Source organism: Staurois parvus, unplaced genomic scaffold, assembly GCF_062004578.1.
Source record: "Staurois parvus isolate SC_StPar_1 unplaced genomic scaffold, SC_StPar_1.0 ptg001798l, whole genome shotgun sequence".
NCBI classification, from domain to species: Eukaryota; Metazoa; Chordata; class Amphibia; order Anura; family Ranidae; genus Staurois; species Staurois parvus.
In genome coordinates, this window is record NW_028319594.1 from 178,389 (window position 1) to 196,414 (window position 18,026).

At 44.5% G+C, this 18,026-nt stretch overlaps 1 protein-coding gene across 12 annotated transcripts in view; it reads left to right on the top strand.

Annotated features, from left to right (window-relative positions):
- Nucleotides 1-18,026, top strand: part of CCDC88A (coiled-coil and HOOK domain protein 88A) — a 204,214-nt gene that overhangs the window by 71,657 nt on the left and 114,531 nt on the right. For all 12 annotated transcript variants that reach the window (XM_089663901.1, XM_089663902.1, XM_089663904.1 and 9 more), the window contains exons 9-13: nucleotides 1,032-1,178; nucleotides 3,857-4,001; nucleotides 6,079-6,263; nucleotides 8,079-8,216; nucleotides 13,978-15,048. In XM_089663901.1, coding sequence (XP_089520027.1) covers nucleotides 1,032-1,178; nucleotides 3,857-4,001; nucleotides 6,079-6,263; nucleotides 8,079-8,216; nucleotides 13,978-15,048 — 1,686 coding nt within the window. The remainder of the gene's footprint in view (nucleotides 1-1,031; nucleotides 1,179-3,856; nucleotides 4,002-6,078; nucleotides 6,264-8,078; nucleotides 8,217-13,977; nucleotides 15,049-18,026) is intronic.

Consider the following 18,026-nt stretch of genomic DNA (forward strand, 5'->3'; position numbering starts at 1 on the left):
CCATTGTTAGTGTAAATGGAAGAAAAAATGCTCCATCCTAGGTGTAAGTGGGAGGAATTATGCGCCTTCATTGGTGTCAGTGAAAGGCATACTGCCTCATGGTTGGTTTCAGTAGGAGGACCAGACATAGCCCTCAGGCCGCAGTTTGGAGACCACTGGCCAATAGGCTCTCTGCTGCTGATCTTTTCCTAGTAAGGGACTTACCATGCCCCATTCTGCACTATTCCTCTATGTGGAGCTCACCATCTTTGTACAGGCAGGCTTTGCATCCTAATGTCAAAGCTGACCCCCCCCCCCCCCTTCCCTCCCGATGACTGGTGATCTGGTAACTGATGAGGGATATTTAGGTTGCAGCAGAAGTGTGAAAATCATCCATACAATGAATGTAGCCGAAGCAGGGAGATCCTTCCACTACAGTCTCCTTTACAGCAGGGAGAAAATGTGAGCAGCACAGTTATGACATAACTAAATGTCACTAAAAACTAATTGGGTCACACTGCAAATATACAGCCAGGAAGCTGTAGGCACAGGAAGTGCACTGCTACTTTTCAGGAGGAATTCAAGAAACAGTTAAATCTTTCAGGGAACTGGCTAGGCACCATTAACATTTAAAGAGAGACTTCAGTCCCTTTAAACTGCAGAACCTGGCGCTGCCATCTTTAATGTCCCGCACATGTGCAGAAATGCCAAGTGGCTCTGTTCAGCCTTCAGAACATAGGGTGAAGGTCCGCCTTTAACTTAGCTATTCAAGTTCAGGTCCATTTTAAAGTGTACCTGTCACTTACAGCAGACAGAGTTACTGTATGTGTCAATACGAAATGTGACCGAAACTAGATTCTATGTTACAATCACCCAAATGAAAACACTGATGATATCCAGTACTGTGAATGTATTTTTCCTGCTCAGTTAGATATTCTGCAGAATATGTAGTTGTGTTAGCACAACCTTCATCCAGTGTACCAACTATTATGTCACCCAATGCTGCACTTGGTCATAATAATCTTTTTAAATTATAATTATGTGACTTGTAGGAGTTAAAAGAAGACAATCAGGTGCTTCTGGAAACAAAAATCATGTTGGAGGACCAGTTGGAGGGGTCCCGAGCTCGGTCTGATAAACTGCATGAGCTAGAGAAGGAAAATATTCAGTTCAAAGCTAAGATCCATGATATGGAGATGGTGAGTATCTACCAATGTGTACCTAATGTATGGTTTTTTGTTTGTATATGGTAGTGTCTTCGTCATCACCCATTCCGACCTGATACAGCCAAGTTCACATTCTTATTATTCTCTGAAAAGCTATCCGCGATGGAGTGCAACTAAGTAGCCACGTCACCCGTTTCCTGGCTGGTTGGTTGCTTTAGCAAGGGACACAAACACAATTGGCAACCTAGCTTCCTCTGGACAGCATTCTGCTTGTTAAACCCATGCTCTGCATCTTCTCTAAACTCAGTCCCTTGCTGGACTGTAAGCCTTGTTCTTTTGATATGTCATGCATGCACCCCTTTAGAGAGACTTCAGACCTTTGCCCTTCCGGCTGCATTGTAGAGTTTAGAGGAGAGGTCTCTTTTTACTGCCCCCAATGCAATTGTACAATCCAAACGCACACGTAAAAATGGCTGTGTGCAGGGGCGGACTGACCATTTGGAAACTCGGGCACTGCCCGAGGGCATGGGTTCAGGAGGGGGCCCCATGAGCTGCCCTTGGGCCCAGGGTCAGGAGGGGGCCCCATGAGATGCCCTTGGTACCTTTTTCATAAGCTTTTTTGGGTGTGGGTTGAGTGTGGGCCAGGGGCGGACTGACAACTCATGGGGCCCCCGGGCAATAGGGGATCATGGGGCCCCTGTGTCCTTGCCCAAACTCAAAAAAGCCTATGAAAAAGGTACCAGGGGCATCTCATGGGGCCCCCTACTGACCCCGGGCCCTCGGGCAGTGCCCGAGTTTCCAAATGGTCAGTCCGCCCCTGGTGTGGGCAAGGACACAGGGGCCCCATGGTCTCCTATTGCCCGGGGGCCCTATGAGTTCTCAGTCCACCCCTGGCTGTGTGTATAAGTGGGTGCTTCAGCGACCGTTGGCTGGAACCAAACAAAATCAGCAAGGAAAAATGTCACAAGCACATCGAGGATCACCAATATGGGTCCAAAGGTTTTAATGAACGATCACTTAGTTACAGCAAGGCAACGTTTCGGAGTCTCGCAGGACCCCTTCATCAGGCATGTGACAAATTGTGATAGAAACTGGAGAACTATTTGGTTCTCTGGAGAACTATATGGTTTTCTTAAATAGTTCTCCAGTTTCTATCACAATTTGTCACATGCCTGATGAAGGGGTCCTGCGAGACTCCGAAACGTTGCCTTGCTGTAACTATGTGATCATTTATTAAAACCTTTGGACCCATATTGGTGATCCTCGGTGTGCTGGTGACATTTTTCCTTTTTTACTGCCCCCGGCGCCCATGTGAAAGAGGCCTAAAGTAATTTGCAATGCTTGCTGAGTTTTGGGTTTTTTTCAGAATTTTCTATATATGTAACAACATTGTAGACCATTTTTTTGTTAGCTGTTGGGTCCATTTACATTTTTGCGGTGCATTAACATCCATTGCAAGCCACACCAAAACCTATGAAAAAATTGGCTGAGTTACACAGAATACACCATGGTGCATTGTCAACCGTTGCGAACCATTCTTCTTTAGGTTCTTTCCCTTTCTCTGCGTGGTTCCTGGGATTTTCCCAATTTGCCTTACAATCAGAAGATGCTTATGGGTCGCTGTTACTGGTATGACCAGGGGTAGGGTGTACAGAACAGCCACTTAATTCGGTGTGTTTATCCACCCTAAACATTCAAGGCCCATTTGTATCTTTGTATTGTAGTATTGTGCATTACCGCAATGCGAGTTCCATTCCTTGCCGTTCATTTTGGAAGTCACCGTAATGACACAACACATTCTTTCAGAGGGGCGGCAGGGGCTGACGCACGTACGAAAGAGCCCTTGGGGGTGATTTATTAAAGGCAAACAGGCTGTTCACTTGGCAAAAAATTTTCTCTTTGCTTAGTGAATGTGGTAAAAATTCACTTTCCAGAGAATGCCCAATTACATGCAAGGGGAAAAGTATTTTTTCTTGCACATGATTGGCTATCAGAAATCATCAGAGCAAGGGAAAATTCCATTTCAAATTTCAAATTCCCTTGCAAAGTGAATAGCCTGTTTTCCTTTGGTAAATTGACCCCTTAGGGTAGGGGTGCCAAACTCCATTTCATCGTGGGCCATACCAGCATTATGGTTGCCCTCAAAGGGCCAGTTGTATCTGTAACACTAGATGTCCAGTGAACCTCACCCCCCATTACATCAGATGTCAAGAATACCACACCCTCCCTAACATCACCGTGCACCCCCTTTGGGGGCAGAGCTGGAAAGCAGAAAGTGCAGGGTCTGGAGGAGGACCAGAGGAGGAGTAGAGTCAGTTACCAGAGTCTGCTGAATGCTGAGACCAGGGGAGGCAGAGATGAGGATGTGCTGCAGCTGCACTGAGAGGTGCAGGATTTGGCAGATGAGTTCTTTTCTCCTCTCTGTTGCCAACTGCTGAGACAAGGTGGGGGAGGAGACAAGGGGGTACCTGCAGGAGAGGTGCAAGGGCCACATGAAATGGCCTGGAGGGCCAGATTCAGCCCAAGGGCCTTGGGTTTGACACCTGTGCCTTAGGGTCTAAAGCTGGACCGCCATCATATGTATGTTTATAAAACTTTATATAAATACTACACATTAATATGGTGTGGGTACTTGCATTTAATTTATTTATATTGATCACCTGTTGTAGACTGAACACAGCTCAGACTTATCAGTGTTCTCATCTTCTTAGGAGCGGGATATAGAAAGGAAGAGAATCGAGGAGCTGATGGAGGAGAACATGTCTCTAGAAATGGCTCAGAAGCAAAGCATGGATGAGTCGTTACATCTTGGCTGGGAACTGGAACAACTGTCTAAAACCAGCGATCTCCCGGAAAGTATGTAGACTGTCTCTCTAGAGTTTTGTCCCTATTGTACACCGTTGTGGGCAAAATATTCAGCATATGCTTGTTTATTATTTTATGCCATCACCTGGCATACTATACTCTGCTATACTACCTCCATGCTCCATTCTAAATATTGAAGACGTCTTGGGAGGTTCCCTTTGAAACATGCTGAGTGCAATGAAGAGCAACATCTGTTTCTAAGACTTGTATGCACCCAGCTTTAGTTTTTTAAATTCTTACTTGTACCTGTAATACACAAGGCCTGTAAAAAAAAAAAGTAAAGTAATAGCAGGCATAACTTTTTTTAATAAAGCAGAGTTCCCCACCCCCTCCTCAAAAAAAAAAAATGCTGTAGCTGTTGACTTTTAATATTAGGACACTTACTTGTCCAGGCATCCAGCGGTGTCCTCACCCAAGCCGATTATTTAGTCGGCTATCGGGTGCTGGCACTGCCATCTTGACTAAGGGCAACCAGCAGTGCAGCCTTGCAGCTTCACAGTTGGTGCCGTACTGCTCATGAGCAAAGCGCACTATGCTTTGTGAATTGGCCTCAGACTTCTGGGACCTTTGGGGGACGAAGGGGGTTCCAAACTTGCTGCAGCGAACTGAGCAAGAATTGGGAGCAGGTACCTGTCAAATCCAGGTAACTGCTCCCCTCCAAAAGGTGACAAATGTGGCAGTGGAAAGGGGGAGGAGGCAAACAAGCGGAGCTTCCACTGTTGGATGGAGCTCTGCTTTAACTTACGTAGGTCGTTCAAATTTCAATTGTTGGCAGAGTCCTTCTTCCTCTATAGTCACTCTTCTATTTTGCATTTAAATAAGGTTTTCCAAACAGAAGCAATGTGCCATCATTGAGTTCTTGATGAAGGAGGGGTGCAGGCAGTCCAACATCCACAATAGAATACAGAATGTTTACAGAGGTGACACCATTGACCAGAGTCATCAATGACATTCCTGTTCTAATCTCTGTCATTCATGTTGTAATCTCCATAAACATTTTGTAGCCTTCTATGGATGTTGAACAGCCTGCACCCCTCCTTCATCGAGAGCTCAATGACAGCATGTTGGTTCTGCTTGGAATCCATTATTTCCCTGGGAAGAAGAGGAGTTACTATATAGGAAGACTTACTCTACCAACAAGGTTAGGGCACAGGCCCTCATTCATGCACATTGTACAGAACCGGGACAAGCGGTGGGTAGAAGGGGCGGCTGCCCTTGGCACAATGGTTTACTGTAGAAATGGGGCACCTTCTATCTGTTACAAGGCTGACAGGAGTAGTGGCAGTGATTATGACAAGCGAGTGACTGCTGGGCGTAGCATCCCCTAAGCTTGCACATCAGAGAGGTGGCGCAGTTTGGCATCCTTTCCCTGGGTGCTTGTTGACCTTGTCCCGGCACTGACGTTGTAGGGCTGGTCCATAACCTGCAAATCTAATTGGTGCTCCAGCTGTTTGTGGTGCAGGGGCGGACTGACCATTTGGAAACTCGGGCACTGCCCGAGGGCCCAGGGTCATTAGGGGGCCCCATGAGATGCCCCTGGTACCTTTTTCATAGGCTTTTTTGAGTTTGGGCAAGGACATAGGGGCCCCATGATCCCCTATTGCCCGGGGGCCCCATGAGTTGTCAGTCCACCCCTGTTGTGGTGGCCATGTGTGAAGCAGCCTTGGTCCTGTCTACAAGGTGCTTTGGAAAGAGGCAGATACCCGCTATAGAAGGATATGCTTTGTTCATTTTTCATTTCAGAGGTTTACAACCACTTTAACCTTTTAACCTTGAAAAATGTTCAGAAAGTTGAAAAAATAGGTCTACACATATATTTTTCCTTTATGGTTAATGAGATGATGTCACACATTTAAGATTTTACAAGATTTGTTTTTATAGCAGAGTTTGTTGTAATTTATTTCTGCCAGGACCAGTATAAATGGTCTGTTTTATATATCTTTTATAGTAATTTGTGAAAGCAAGCTTTGAGATTAATCAGAAACAGTTTACACTATGTCTATTAAAGAAACTGGGCTTTGGATGAAATCTAAATCGCATGCCCTTTCTGTTTGTAAATGTTGTGTAGCACCACAGAAATCACTGGGACATGAAGTGAATGAGCTTACGTCCAGCCGGCTGCTCAAATTAGAGATGGAAAACCAAACTTTGCTGACCACAGTGGAAGAGTTGAAGAATGCCATGGGCTCCACGGAGGGTGCCAATTCCAAAATCCTGAAAATGGAAAAAGAAAACCAAAGACTAAGCAAGAAGGTAATGTGAATATTATGTGGTGGTTCTGAAACTCATTATGAAAATAATATGACATGTTCTTGGAAAAAAGATTGATACAATGTGGGAAACTTTTTGTTCACCTGACCATTACTGATATCCCTGGTGGTAGGTGTGTAGACAGGGCCAAGAGAACGTTGATGGATTGTTGCATCCCTGGGCACCACTAACAGGCCTATTTCCCAAGTTTCATGTGTGGGCCCTGCTCCCCAATACTCAGTTCACCAACATACACAGTGCCTTGACATGACATTTCACCTCGCTTCCTCCCTGGCTGAGCCAGATACCATTTCCAGAATAGGCCACCCACAAAATCGAGATGAGTTCAGCTGGTTTTCAACGCTTTATTTCCAGGGCAATACTGTACATGTTCTTACAAATTTCTATGGCGCCTGTCAGTTTTTTTCCCATAGCAGGCATCCTTTGTCCCTGTCCTTGTTGCTAGTCTTTTCTAGGGCACCAGGACCCAGGAATATACATTCCCCAGCTGGGCAATACCAGTTGCTTGAAGGGCTACATCAGTCTATGAAATGCCCCACTTCGTTCCATAGGGGCCAACTCTAATCTGTCTCCCCTCTTCTCAAAGTTTTCTGCCCAGACGCCTTTACTTTATACAGAACTCAATATACTGTATATGTAGCCTGAGGGGGGTGCCACCTAGTGGCAAAACTATAAACTGTCCTAACACCTCCTTACAGGTACATATGGAAGGTCACAGGAGTCAAATATCTGCTCAACAGAACATGTTGGTCCCTGAAGCCCATAATATTTATCTAGTTAATGGTGGCCCTACACAGCCTTTGAGCTTTGTTAGAAAATAACAGTAGTAGTCAACTGGTGCTTGTTTCCTTTTCTTCCAAACAAGCTTTGTCTACATACATACCTTATCTGTTTGTCACTGGGTTGGGAAGGAAGATTGTGGTGGATTCCGATGGCTCACAATTCAAGTATGGCCATGGAGGCTTCTTACCGAGTTCCATTATCGATGACCAATTTCCTTTTCTATGCACTATTCATTCATATCCGCTCTATTGTATTTGTCTTGGAAGAGAAATCCCTTTTTGTTAAAAAAAAAACAAACCTGCAGTTTAAAATGACCGTCCATTTAGTCTGCAGCTAGTTATGAATTAGAAAAATGTATTTTAAATTCTCTTTCGTGCCGCTGTGGCTATGTGGCATTTTTTCATCTGTTTACAGAAATTGTATTGTAATTGTACTGTCTGCCATTATATTGTAAAGCACTATATAAATCCTGTATAATATTGGGCAGCACAGTGGCTAAATGGTTAGCACTTCCACCTGGCAGTACTAGGGTCCTTGGTTCAAATCCCAACCATGGCACCACCTGCCTGGAGTTTGCATGTTCTCCCTGTGCCTGTGTGGGTTTCCTTCAGGTTCTCCAGTTTCCTCCCACACTCCAAAGACATGCTGGTAGGTTAATTGGATCCTGTCTAAATTGTCCCTAGTATGTGTATGTATGAATGTGAGTTAGGGACCTTAGATTGTACACCCCTTGAGGGTTTGGGACTGATGTGAATTTACAATATATATGTAAAGTGCTGCGTAAATTGACGGCGCTATACAAGTACCTGAAATAAATAATAATAATACAAACAGAACAGGATACTTTTTTATACAAGTACATGGTACAGTAGGCTCATGTCAGGAATATGAAATGTTGGGCTTTTTAATCTTCAAGACTGAGCAGGAGGCTTTGCAAACTATAAAAATGTGCTTCATTATAGGACTGCCTGAAAAACATTTTACAAGAATAATTCTTTTTTTTTTTTTTCATAGCTGGAGATAATAGAAGCAGAGCTAATTCATGAGCGTCAGACCATTGAGAGCAGCCAACAAATGAGCGATGACCTTATGAAGGAAAAGTCGCAGCTGGAGAAGATCATAGAGACGCTGCGTGAGAACTCGGAGAGACAGGTATGATGGTGACGCTCCCAGTTCAGATGATGTCCTCGTACGCACAGTGGTGTATGTAGGTTTTGTGTTGCCATAGGAAACACAAAAATCTACTGCCCCCCACCTCCACCACCACCAAACCCCCCCCCCCCCCTGCAGAGACAGCTTGACACCAGCCAACACCACCACCTCCCCCCAACCCGAGAAAGCCTTCCACTACCACCACCCTCCATACACCGGCCACCCCATCCCCCAGCGAGAGAGAAAGACACCTTCACAGCTCCAGACATCCCCTGGAATGAGAGTCAGGCTCTGCATACACCGTCAAGCAGCCCGCAGCCTCTCTCCGATCCCACCTGTTCCCCATACTGCATGTGTCCCATCTTCTGTGCATTCTTCTGGGGGGGAGCAGTTCTGCCCCCCTGAAAAATGCTGCCCTAGGCAAATGCCTTGTTTGCCTTGTGGTAAATACACCCCTGCGCTCGCAGATGTCTCTCAAATTGAATGAAGGAGAAAAACATCATTTTACCTTCTTCCTGCAGACTGCCAACATCACTGCTAATGGGGCTTATTACTTTAGTTCTTCCTAATCTTGTTAATGATAAATGGACATTTATCACCCTCTTTAACAAATGCCATATGGCTTCCCTCAAGGGCTTAACTACTGTAAATGACCAAAGTCCCAATTGGCCGCCTCCTTCTAATGGGTGTTTAGACTTTCAAAGGAAATGCACGGTATTTTTTACAGCGGCTGTTTTTGGCTTTTGATGTTTTTTTCTACAGCCAGTAAACCCCCCCGCATGTTATCGTATGTGACCATGCACACATAGACTGGAATCAATGTTTTTTGGCTGGAAAAAAAGCCCAGGACTAGTGGGTTTCTAGAGGAGTTTTGTATCTGTAAAAGCACTCTAACCGGCATTTTTGGACTTTTTGTGACCAAAAAATGTTTTTGGTAAAAAAAAAAATGCTAAAAAGCGCAAATGTGGAAACACTGCTAAACACTAATGTAAAAACGCTAAAAAAACTCAGGTTTTTAACATGACTTTAGACAGCTAACACTACCAGCGTTATCAAAACACCCCGTGTGCTTGGAGCCTAATAGGGTAACCACAGCAGGTGAGACCCCATCAAATCAGTGGTCACCAGGAGACCTGCCTGTCTTTGCTCAGATCATGTAATACTTCCACCTGTTTTGGGTGACATTACTGAGTAGCACATCCTTGAAATAAGCTTTTCTTTGTAAATGTGGTAAATCTCTACTTATTTCCATCATCCAATCAAGAAAAATGTTTTTGTTTTTTTTTTCTTTGCACTTGGTTATTCTTTACAAAGCGATGCTTTACCACATTACATATACTAAGAAAAATGAGTGAAACTGCACTTGCAAAGTGCACAGTCTATTTACCTATAGTAAATCATATCCCATGTGAACTTGTTACTGTTCCAAATACATTCTCAAAGCTTAAAGTGATAAAAAACAAGCCTTTAATAATGATAAACTTGTCATACTTACCTGTTCTGTGCAATGGTCTTGCACAGAGCAGCCCCGATCCTCTTTTTCTCAGGTCCCCCGCTTGCGCTCCTGGCTTCTCCCCCTTGACCAAAGCCCCAAATAGTAAGCCGCTTGCTATGGGGACACTGGTGCATGCTCACTCCCGAGCCCCTCTCTGAGTCTATAAGACACATAGAGCTAAGGCTCAAGCCGGCCCCCCTCTCTCTCTCCTCATTGGCTCAATGGCTGTGATTGACGACAGTGGGGACCAATGTCTTCTGCTGCTGTGTTTCAGCCAATGAGGAGAGAGAGACCTGGAACAGCCGAGGCTCCCGTAGACATCACTGGATCGAGAGGGGGCTCAGTTAAGTATTAGTAGGGCTGAGAGGGGGAGCAGCACACAGGTTTTCTACCTTCGTGATTAGAATGTATGAAGGTAAAAAAAACCTTATGCCTTTTCAACCACTTTAAATTGGTTGTAAACCCTTACATATACCGAGTGCAGTGACCGCCCTCAGGTGATACACAGGGATGAAACAAATCTCCGTAAGTTGTAACTGGTTATCTGCAGCCCTCGCTCCTCTACAGCTGTTCAAAGTCCAGAATTTACACAGCATTTCTGAGCTTTAGAAGGTAGGGGCTGAGATTTGACATCACACACAGCACAGCATAGAACAGAGAGCTGAGTGTAATCTGAGGCCTGAGTATAGGGAATGGACACATCCTCCCCCACCCATTGCACAGCTGAGACTGTCAATCACCTGCTGGAGGGGAAGCAGGGCCATCTCTCTTGGGATTGTCTAGAGGAGACAGAAATCCCACTAGGCGCTTTGGACAGAGGCAAGTACACACTATAGAAGGATATGATTTGTTCATTTTTCATCTGAGTTTTACAGCTACTGAGACACAAAACTGTAGCTTGTATTTTATGTTCTTTATACAGTCACCCTGAACGTCTCACCTTATGGTGAACACTATTCAAATCTACTAAAATCTCCAAATAAGTGAATAAATAATCCAGATATTGCTTAGTTAAAGTGTTACTCAACCTACAGCAGTAAAATCAGTCTATATATGCAGTAAAACATGCTTGTTATACTCACTGTGGAACCTAAGGTGGCTCTCAACCACAGCAGCATTGCAAAAGAAGAGGAAGTCAAGAGGAACATGGTTCCCCTATGGTTTCCTGGGTCACTGGGGAAACAATCTGGTTGTATGCTGCCGCCCCATGCAACTCTGGTGGCCATCTTGGGTTAAGCAGAGTCTACTTAAGTCCCTGGCTTCCGGGTTTGGCATGCATCTCATGTATGGGTAGTGTAGGAACAGGTCACCCATCTGTCAGGGACAGTGAATAGCAGCGAGGAGAGGTTCCAGATGAGAAAGGATAGGGATACACCAATCTTCCTGGAAGCCTCTCCTTTTGGGAGCGGACTGGCCAGGCCTCATTCTGCCCCTCAAGACAGACGCTGTTGGTACACTTGAGACCTTCTCTGCTATACATCACTTTTACATCCCAGTTGGGTGCTTCCTGCCAGGCTTGTTGTGAACTTTAATACTAATACAAGTTTTGTTTCTGCAGCTGGACTCTGAGTGTTTACTGCCGCCACACCATGCTGCACCTCCCCACATGCTGATTCCAAAAAAAATTGGAAAAAATTTATTAATTCATTTAGTATTCATTGATTGATAAAATTGTTTTTTTTTCTTCTTGACTTGCAATTATTTTCAAAATATACAATGCTGCCCATTGAGCATTGAAAATGAAAATGAAAATGTGGAGACCCCTTTATTAAGGGATAAACTCTCCTAAAATGAAGCCTCAGTTTGCAATTTCTGCATTACAACTGTAAGCATTTTTAAACAAAATTTACCCAGAATTAACCCTATAAATTGTAATATTTGGGGCTGGTTTGCCAGTAATGCTTTCCTCATCAGTAATAGCATTAGAAATCGATGCATTACTTCAGATGTCGTCTGTTTCAGATTATTTTACTACTTCCCAGTTCCTGGAGAATGTTGACTTCGATAGACATATCAGTTTTGTCACAAGTTTTCTTTGTTTGTGAATCATGTATAAAATACAAATCATTTAGGACATATTAAAGTGGAGTTCCACCTGAAGAAAAAAAAAAGTTAGATACAAAAACTGTAGTTGCTGACTCTTAAAATACAGACCCTTACCTGTCCCTCGGTCCAGCGGTGTCCTCACCACCGCTGGTTTCACTGGCTATCTTCTCTCCCTGGCGCCGGCATTTTCAGTGTGGGTACCGGGTGCCCACCACGCATGTGTGAGAAGCGCTGCGCTTTGTGAATGGCCCCGTAGTGTTCTGGGACCTGTCACGTGTCCCAGAAGACTACGGGGAGGACAACTTCCACAGCGGAAGTGGAAGCGGGTACCTGTCAAATTCGGGTACCCCCTGCTCCCCAAAGTTGCCAATCTTTAATGGAGAGTGGGGGACAAAGGCTTAAAGTGGAACTTCTCCTTTTGGGCGGAGCCCTGCTTTAAGTGCAGATGTCACACAACCTGCGTCTTAGCAGCCAGCATAACGCCAGACTTGTGTTACGGTTCCTACCATGTTATAGATCTTCTTGTAGGAATTATCAACTTGCAAACATTTAGAAGTATTAGGATAGAGGCTTGTAATGCATGGGCAAGGGAAACTATATCCTATAATAGAACATGCTCATTTGTTGTGTTGCCATGCATTATGAAAACTTCTTGTGGGCTGCATTTGGGTGCCCTGACCTACATTTTGCTATACAATGCAACTCACATTGATACATATGAAGACCTCATAATACATGCATTTTAGCTGTAAACCCAGGATGATTGCCAGTGACAGATCCCATACGTCACCACTGTCTACCTCCTGAACAGGCCATATGGCCCTCCTAGAATCTTCTAAAAATCATCTTTATTGGAGAGAAAGTAATCCATGTAATACACAGGGCACCACACACGGGAAGGGGGATGGTAACATGTTTACACCATGAGGTCATGCGGAAGCACTAAACTAGTGTGAAATGTGTTAGCATCTCCTGCTCTCCCTCTTATGTGTGGTGTCCTATGTATAACGCCATCTGGATCTCTTTCTCAATATTCAGTTTTCCTGTTCAGTGTGGCAATGAGCCTTTTGGGGAGGAGATCAGGGGATTTCTCTACCCAGTCTTCATCTGTAGCATACAGATGACTATTTAGTCCCTTTATGTTACCAAAAATTAAAAACATACATCCTCAAAGGGCTTGATTGAGGATTGACTAGCTATCCTTTGATCTTTGTACAAGTCCTTGTCCTACATAAATTGGCAGCTATGCAATACAGATATTTTATTATACACACTGTAAAGCAACCATTCTCAACCTTTTTACCCTAAAGTAACCTCTTAAAACAATTTTAAGGGCTCAGGGAACCCTTGCTAAAATAAATTCATTGGAGGTCATTGGGAAAATGCCTCCTTAATTGATGGTCATTGTCAGGGGCTGACTGACAACTCATGGGGCCCCCCGGCAATAGGGGATCATGGGGCCCCTGTGTCCTTGCCCAAACTCACAAAAGCCTATGTAAAAGGTACCAGGGGCATCTTATGGAGCCCCCTACTGACCCCAGGCCCTTGGGCAGCGCCCGAGTTTCCAAATGGTCAGTCCGCCCCTGTTCATTGTGAAGAATGCCCTCTTTACAGACAGCTAAATAGATCATAGGGGTGATGTCCCTGGCTCTGCCAAGTAGCATTAGACCCAGAACTATGTAGACACCATGACATAAGAGGTTAGTAATCTACAAGTCAAGGAACCCTAGGATTCCATGGAACCCTGGTTGAGAATGGTTGCTATAAAAATTTGATGAATATGCTAGCTATAGAGCATATGGGGGGCATTTTTATAAAGCATTGAATGTAACTTTCAACCAGGGGCGGACTGACCATTTGGAAACTTGGGCAGTGCCCGAGGGCCTGGGGTCAGTAGGGGGCCCCATGAGATGCCCCTGGTACCTTTTTCATAGTCTTTTTTGAGTTTGGGCAAGGACACAGGGGCCCCATGATCCTCTATTGCCCGGGGGCCCCATGAGTTGTCAGCCTGCCCCTGCTTTCAACAAACATTTACTGGTGGTGACTCCATCACTCTCAATCACACGCTCCATGAATGTCAAATTCGCTGCTTTATAAATATGCCTCCTAGAGTTTTTGTTTCTAAAGTATGTCTAAACGTATATTAGACTTTGAAGTATTATAAACATGTTTTAATGACAATGTAATTTAAATAATATTCTTTCTGTTTTTGTCTGCAAGATCAAAGGGCTGGAGCAAGAAAATGAGCATTTGAACCAAACCATCACATCCCTGAGGCAACGTTCTCAGATTGGTGCTGAAGCCAGGGTGAAGGATATAGAAAAGGAGAATAAGATCTTGCATGAGTCCATCAAAGAAACAAGCAGTAAACTAAATAAGGTGGAGTTTGAGAAAAAACAGCTCAGAAAAGAACTAGAACATTTTAAAGAAAAAGGAGAAAGAGCTGAGGACCTGGAAAAGGAACTGCATCGGGTGGAAAAAGAAAATGAACAGCTGCAGAAGAAGATCACCAGCTTAAACATTGTCTGTGAAAAGGCAGAGTCCTTGGAACAAGAAAATATCGGGTTAGAAATAGAAAACCGTAAGCTGAAGAAAACCTTAGATAGTCTCAAAAATCTTAAGTATCAAATGGAATCATTGGAGAAAGAGAACACGCAGCTTGAAGAAGAGAACTTGGACCTAAGACGGATGGTTGAGTCACTAAAGAGCACAAATATTAGGGTAGCTCAGCTGGAGCTAGAAAACAAAGAGCTGGAAAATGAGAAAGAGCAACTAAAGAAAGGCATGGACCTCATGAGAGCATCTTGTAAGAAAACTGAGCGTTTAGAAGTCAGTTACCAAGGGCTCGACACGGAGAACCAAAGGCTACAAAAGGCTCTGGAAAATAGCAACAAAAAGATCCAGCAGCTTGAAACTGAACTTCAGGAGCTGGAGACAGAAAATCAGACTTTGCAGAAGAACCTGGAAGAGCTGAAAATCTCTAGCAAGAGACTGGAACAGCTGGAAAAGGAAACTAAGCTTTTGGAGCAGGAGACCTGTCAGCTGGAAAAGGACAAGAAGCAACTTGAGAAGGAGAACAAGAGGCTACGCCAGCAGGTTGAGATTAAAGACATTACGTTGGAGGAGAATAATGTGAAGATCTCAAATTTAGAGAGGGAAAATAAATTACTTTCTAAAGAGACAAATGCATTTAAAGAGTCCTATTCAAGGCTTAAAGAACTAGAAAAAGACAACAAGGAGCTTGTAAAAAGAGCAACAATAGATAAGAAAACACTAATCACGCTAAGAGAGGTAAGCCATTGATATACAATTATTTTACACTGTGGACATCTCAAGCCCAGGGGCAGACTGACCATTTGGAAACTCGGGCACTGCCCGAGGGCCCGGGGTCAGTAGGGGGCCCCATGAGATGCCCCTGGTACCTTTTTCATAGGCTTTTTTGAGTTTCGGCAAGGACACGGGCCCCCTGATCCCCTATTGCCCGGGGGCCCCATGAGTTGTCAGTCCGCCCCTGCATAGGTCATAACCCATCAACGCTCCCTTGTCTGTAAAGCACTTGTTTTAATACTTTGTATTCTGTACTATTTTAGGAAAAATGTTTTGTCTATTGAAACAATAGCAATAAAAACCAACAGTGGTGCTAACCCAGGGGTGGACTGACCATTTGGAAACTCGGGCACTGCCCAAGGGCCCGGGGTCAGTAGGGGGCCCCATGAGATTCCCCTGGTACCTTTTTCATAGGCTTTTTTGAGTTTGGGCAAGGACACAGGGGCCCCATGATCCCCTATTGCCCGGGGGCCCCATGAGTTGTCAGTCTGCCCCTGCTCAAGCCGGCCGTAGAGGAAGTGATTTTCTTTCTTTTTCTTTTACGGTGGGTTGCAGGAAAAAAAATTGTTCAATTCCCCCATCAACACAGTCAGTGCCGCAGAGCCATCGTGTTCTCCCGGCAGGGGGAGCTGTCCCTGCTGGTAGAACACAATGATTACCACTAGCGGTTATAATAGCCGCTCTCAATATTCACATGTAAAATCCATGGGCCAATCACTATATGTCGGGTCAATTTAGTCGTAGCCGCGGCATGTAAACATATCCCTCCACTGCCTATTGCAGCTTAACAATTCGGGGCCTCCTGGCCTTTTAAAGGGTTTGTAATGCTGGGAGGCGGGGGTGGGGTTTAGGGCTGATTGGCTGTTACGGAGGTCACATGATCAGAAAGCTCCCGACCGCAAGTAGTGATCAGGACCTTTCCTTGAGGTGCCGGTGAATGTGCCGGGGGCTCTTGGCACTAGGGTTGCCACCTCATTCCTTTAAAGCTGAACACAAATTAATTACACAGGTTATGAGGCTAATTTATTGCAGATAAGACACTAAGTGAGTTTAATGACCACCTTTATCAGCCACAGAACCTGTATAATTAATATGTGTTCAGCTTTAAAGGAATAACATGGCAACCCTACTTAGCATATCCTTTGTTTAGTTCGGGTAAGCAAATATGGGGACCCTTGGTGCCAAGGCCCAGCCACTGAGAGCATGCTCAATGAGTTGGGGGGGGGGGGTTGACAGACGACAAAAGCACAGCTCAACCGCACATTTTTGCTGCCCACCAACTGCAAGTCTAAACGAGCCCTTATTGTTGTATTTTACTGTTTGGGCATGGAAGGTTTTGGCGGAGCTTAGCGGACCTGGTCGTGAAAAATGTTGAGAGCCCTCGCTGTATGCAGCTTTGCCCATTCATGCTGAAATCTGACTTTGATGCTATTTTCATACTGAACGCCCAGCCGCTATACCATCTTCTGTGTGTGGTTTTTATTTCTACAAATAGTGAGGGGAAATCCTGGGTTGAAAAGAACACCAAGCTTTGTGGTGGATTCTGAGAGGATCGCGTTTCCTCTTTCAACCAGAGAATGTTTTTTTTTTTCGAGGAAGGAAGGGAGACAACTGATGTCACGTTCCATTATCTGCAGTGCCAGTTCAGATGCAGCTGTTCTGATATTTTGTCTTTGTCAAACCATTCGGCGCTCCCCACGTGGCCTTCAGAGGAAAATTTCACAGGATGTTTTGTAGAAAATCACCACTCTGTCAATGTTAGGAGGAAAACCAGGTCATGTATTGTTTCATTAATTGGAGTCTACGTAAAGCCAGAACTTTTTTCTTTGATTGACTGTAAAAGGATTAGAACCCATTTCAGGTTTAGTTGCTGTCTGTGTTCTCTTCCAAAGGTCATACTTCTCGAAAAAAAAATTCATTTTAATGCACTTAAGAAAAAAAAAATCACACTGGTTTTAGATTTTTACCCACCAGCAGGAACATGGTGGTTGGTGGTACGCAGTTCCTGCACCTCAAGAACTGAATGTGTATACTGGGAAGGGGTGCTGAGATGTGCTGGAGGGCCTATTGATCCTGGCTGCTGGGGCATCTATTGTTGCTGGGGAGGATGGGATTTCAGCTGGTGAAGGATCTATTGTTGCTGGGGGATATTTGGTTGCCAGGAGGGTCTATTGTTGCTGGGGGTCTATTGCAGTCTGCTGGAGGAGAATATATTGTTGCTGGGAAGGCGGTATATTTTTGTTGGGGGAGATCTATTGTTGTTTGAGTGATCTATTTTTTCTGGGGATGATCTTCTGTGTATGAGAGAGATCTGTTGCTGGGCAAGATCTGTTGTTGCTGGGGGATATCTGTTGTTTCTGGGTAGGTCTATCGTTTCTGGGGATGATCTTTTTTTTTTTTTAGAGAGATCTGTTGTTGGGTGAGATCTGTTGTTCCTGGGGAAGCTGTTGGGCGAGATCTGTTGTTGCTGGGGGGAGCTGTTGGGCGAGATCTGTTGATGCTGGAGGGAGCTGTTGTTGGGTGAGATCTGTTGTTGTTGAATTGGATCTTTTGTTACTGAGTACGTCTATTGTTGCTGGGGATGATCTTTTGTTTTTGAGCAAGATCTGTTGTTGGGTGAGATCTTTTGTTGCTGGGGGGGTCTACACTTGCAGTAGGGTCTGTTGTAGCTGGTGGGGGATCTATTGTTGCTGTCTGCTGGATAGAATCTATTGTTGCTGGTTAGGGGATATTTTGTTGTTGGGGGGAGATCTATTGTTGTTTGAAGGATCTATTATTTCTGGGGATGATCTTTTGTTTTTTAGAGAGATTTGTTGTTACTGGGGGGGGGGGTCTGTCGTTGCTGGGGGAATCTATTGTTACTGCTTTCCTTGTTATCCATAACAAACTTTATCCAAATTACTTAACACTACAAAATACTTTCTTCTGTATTCTCTAAAAGG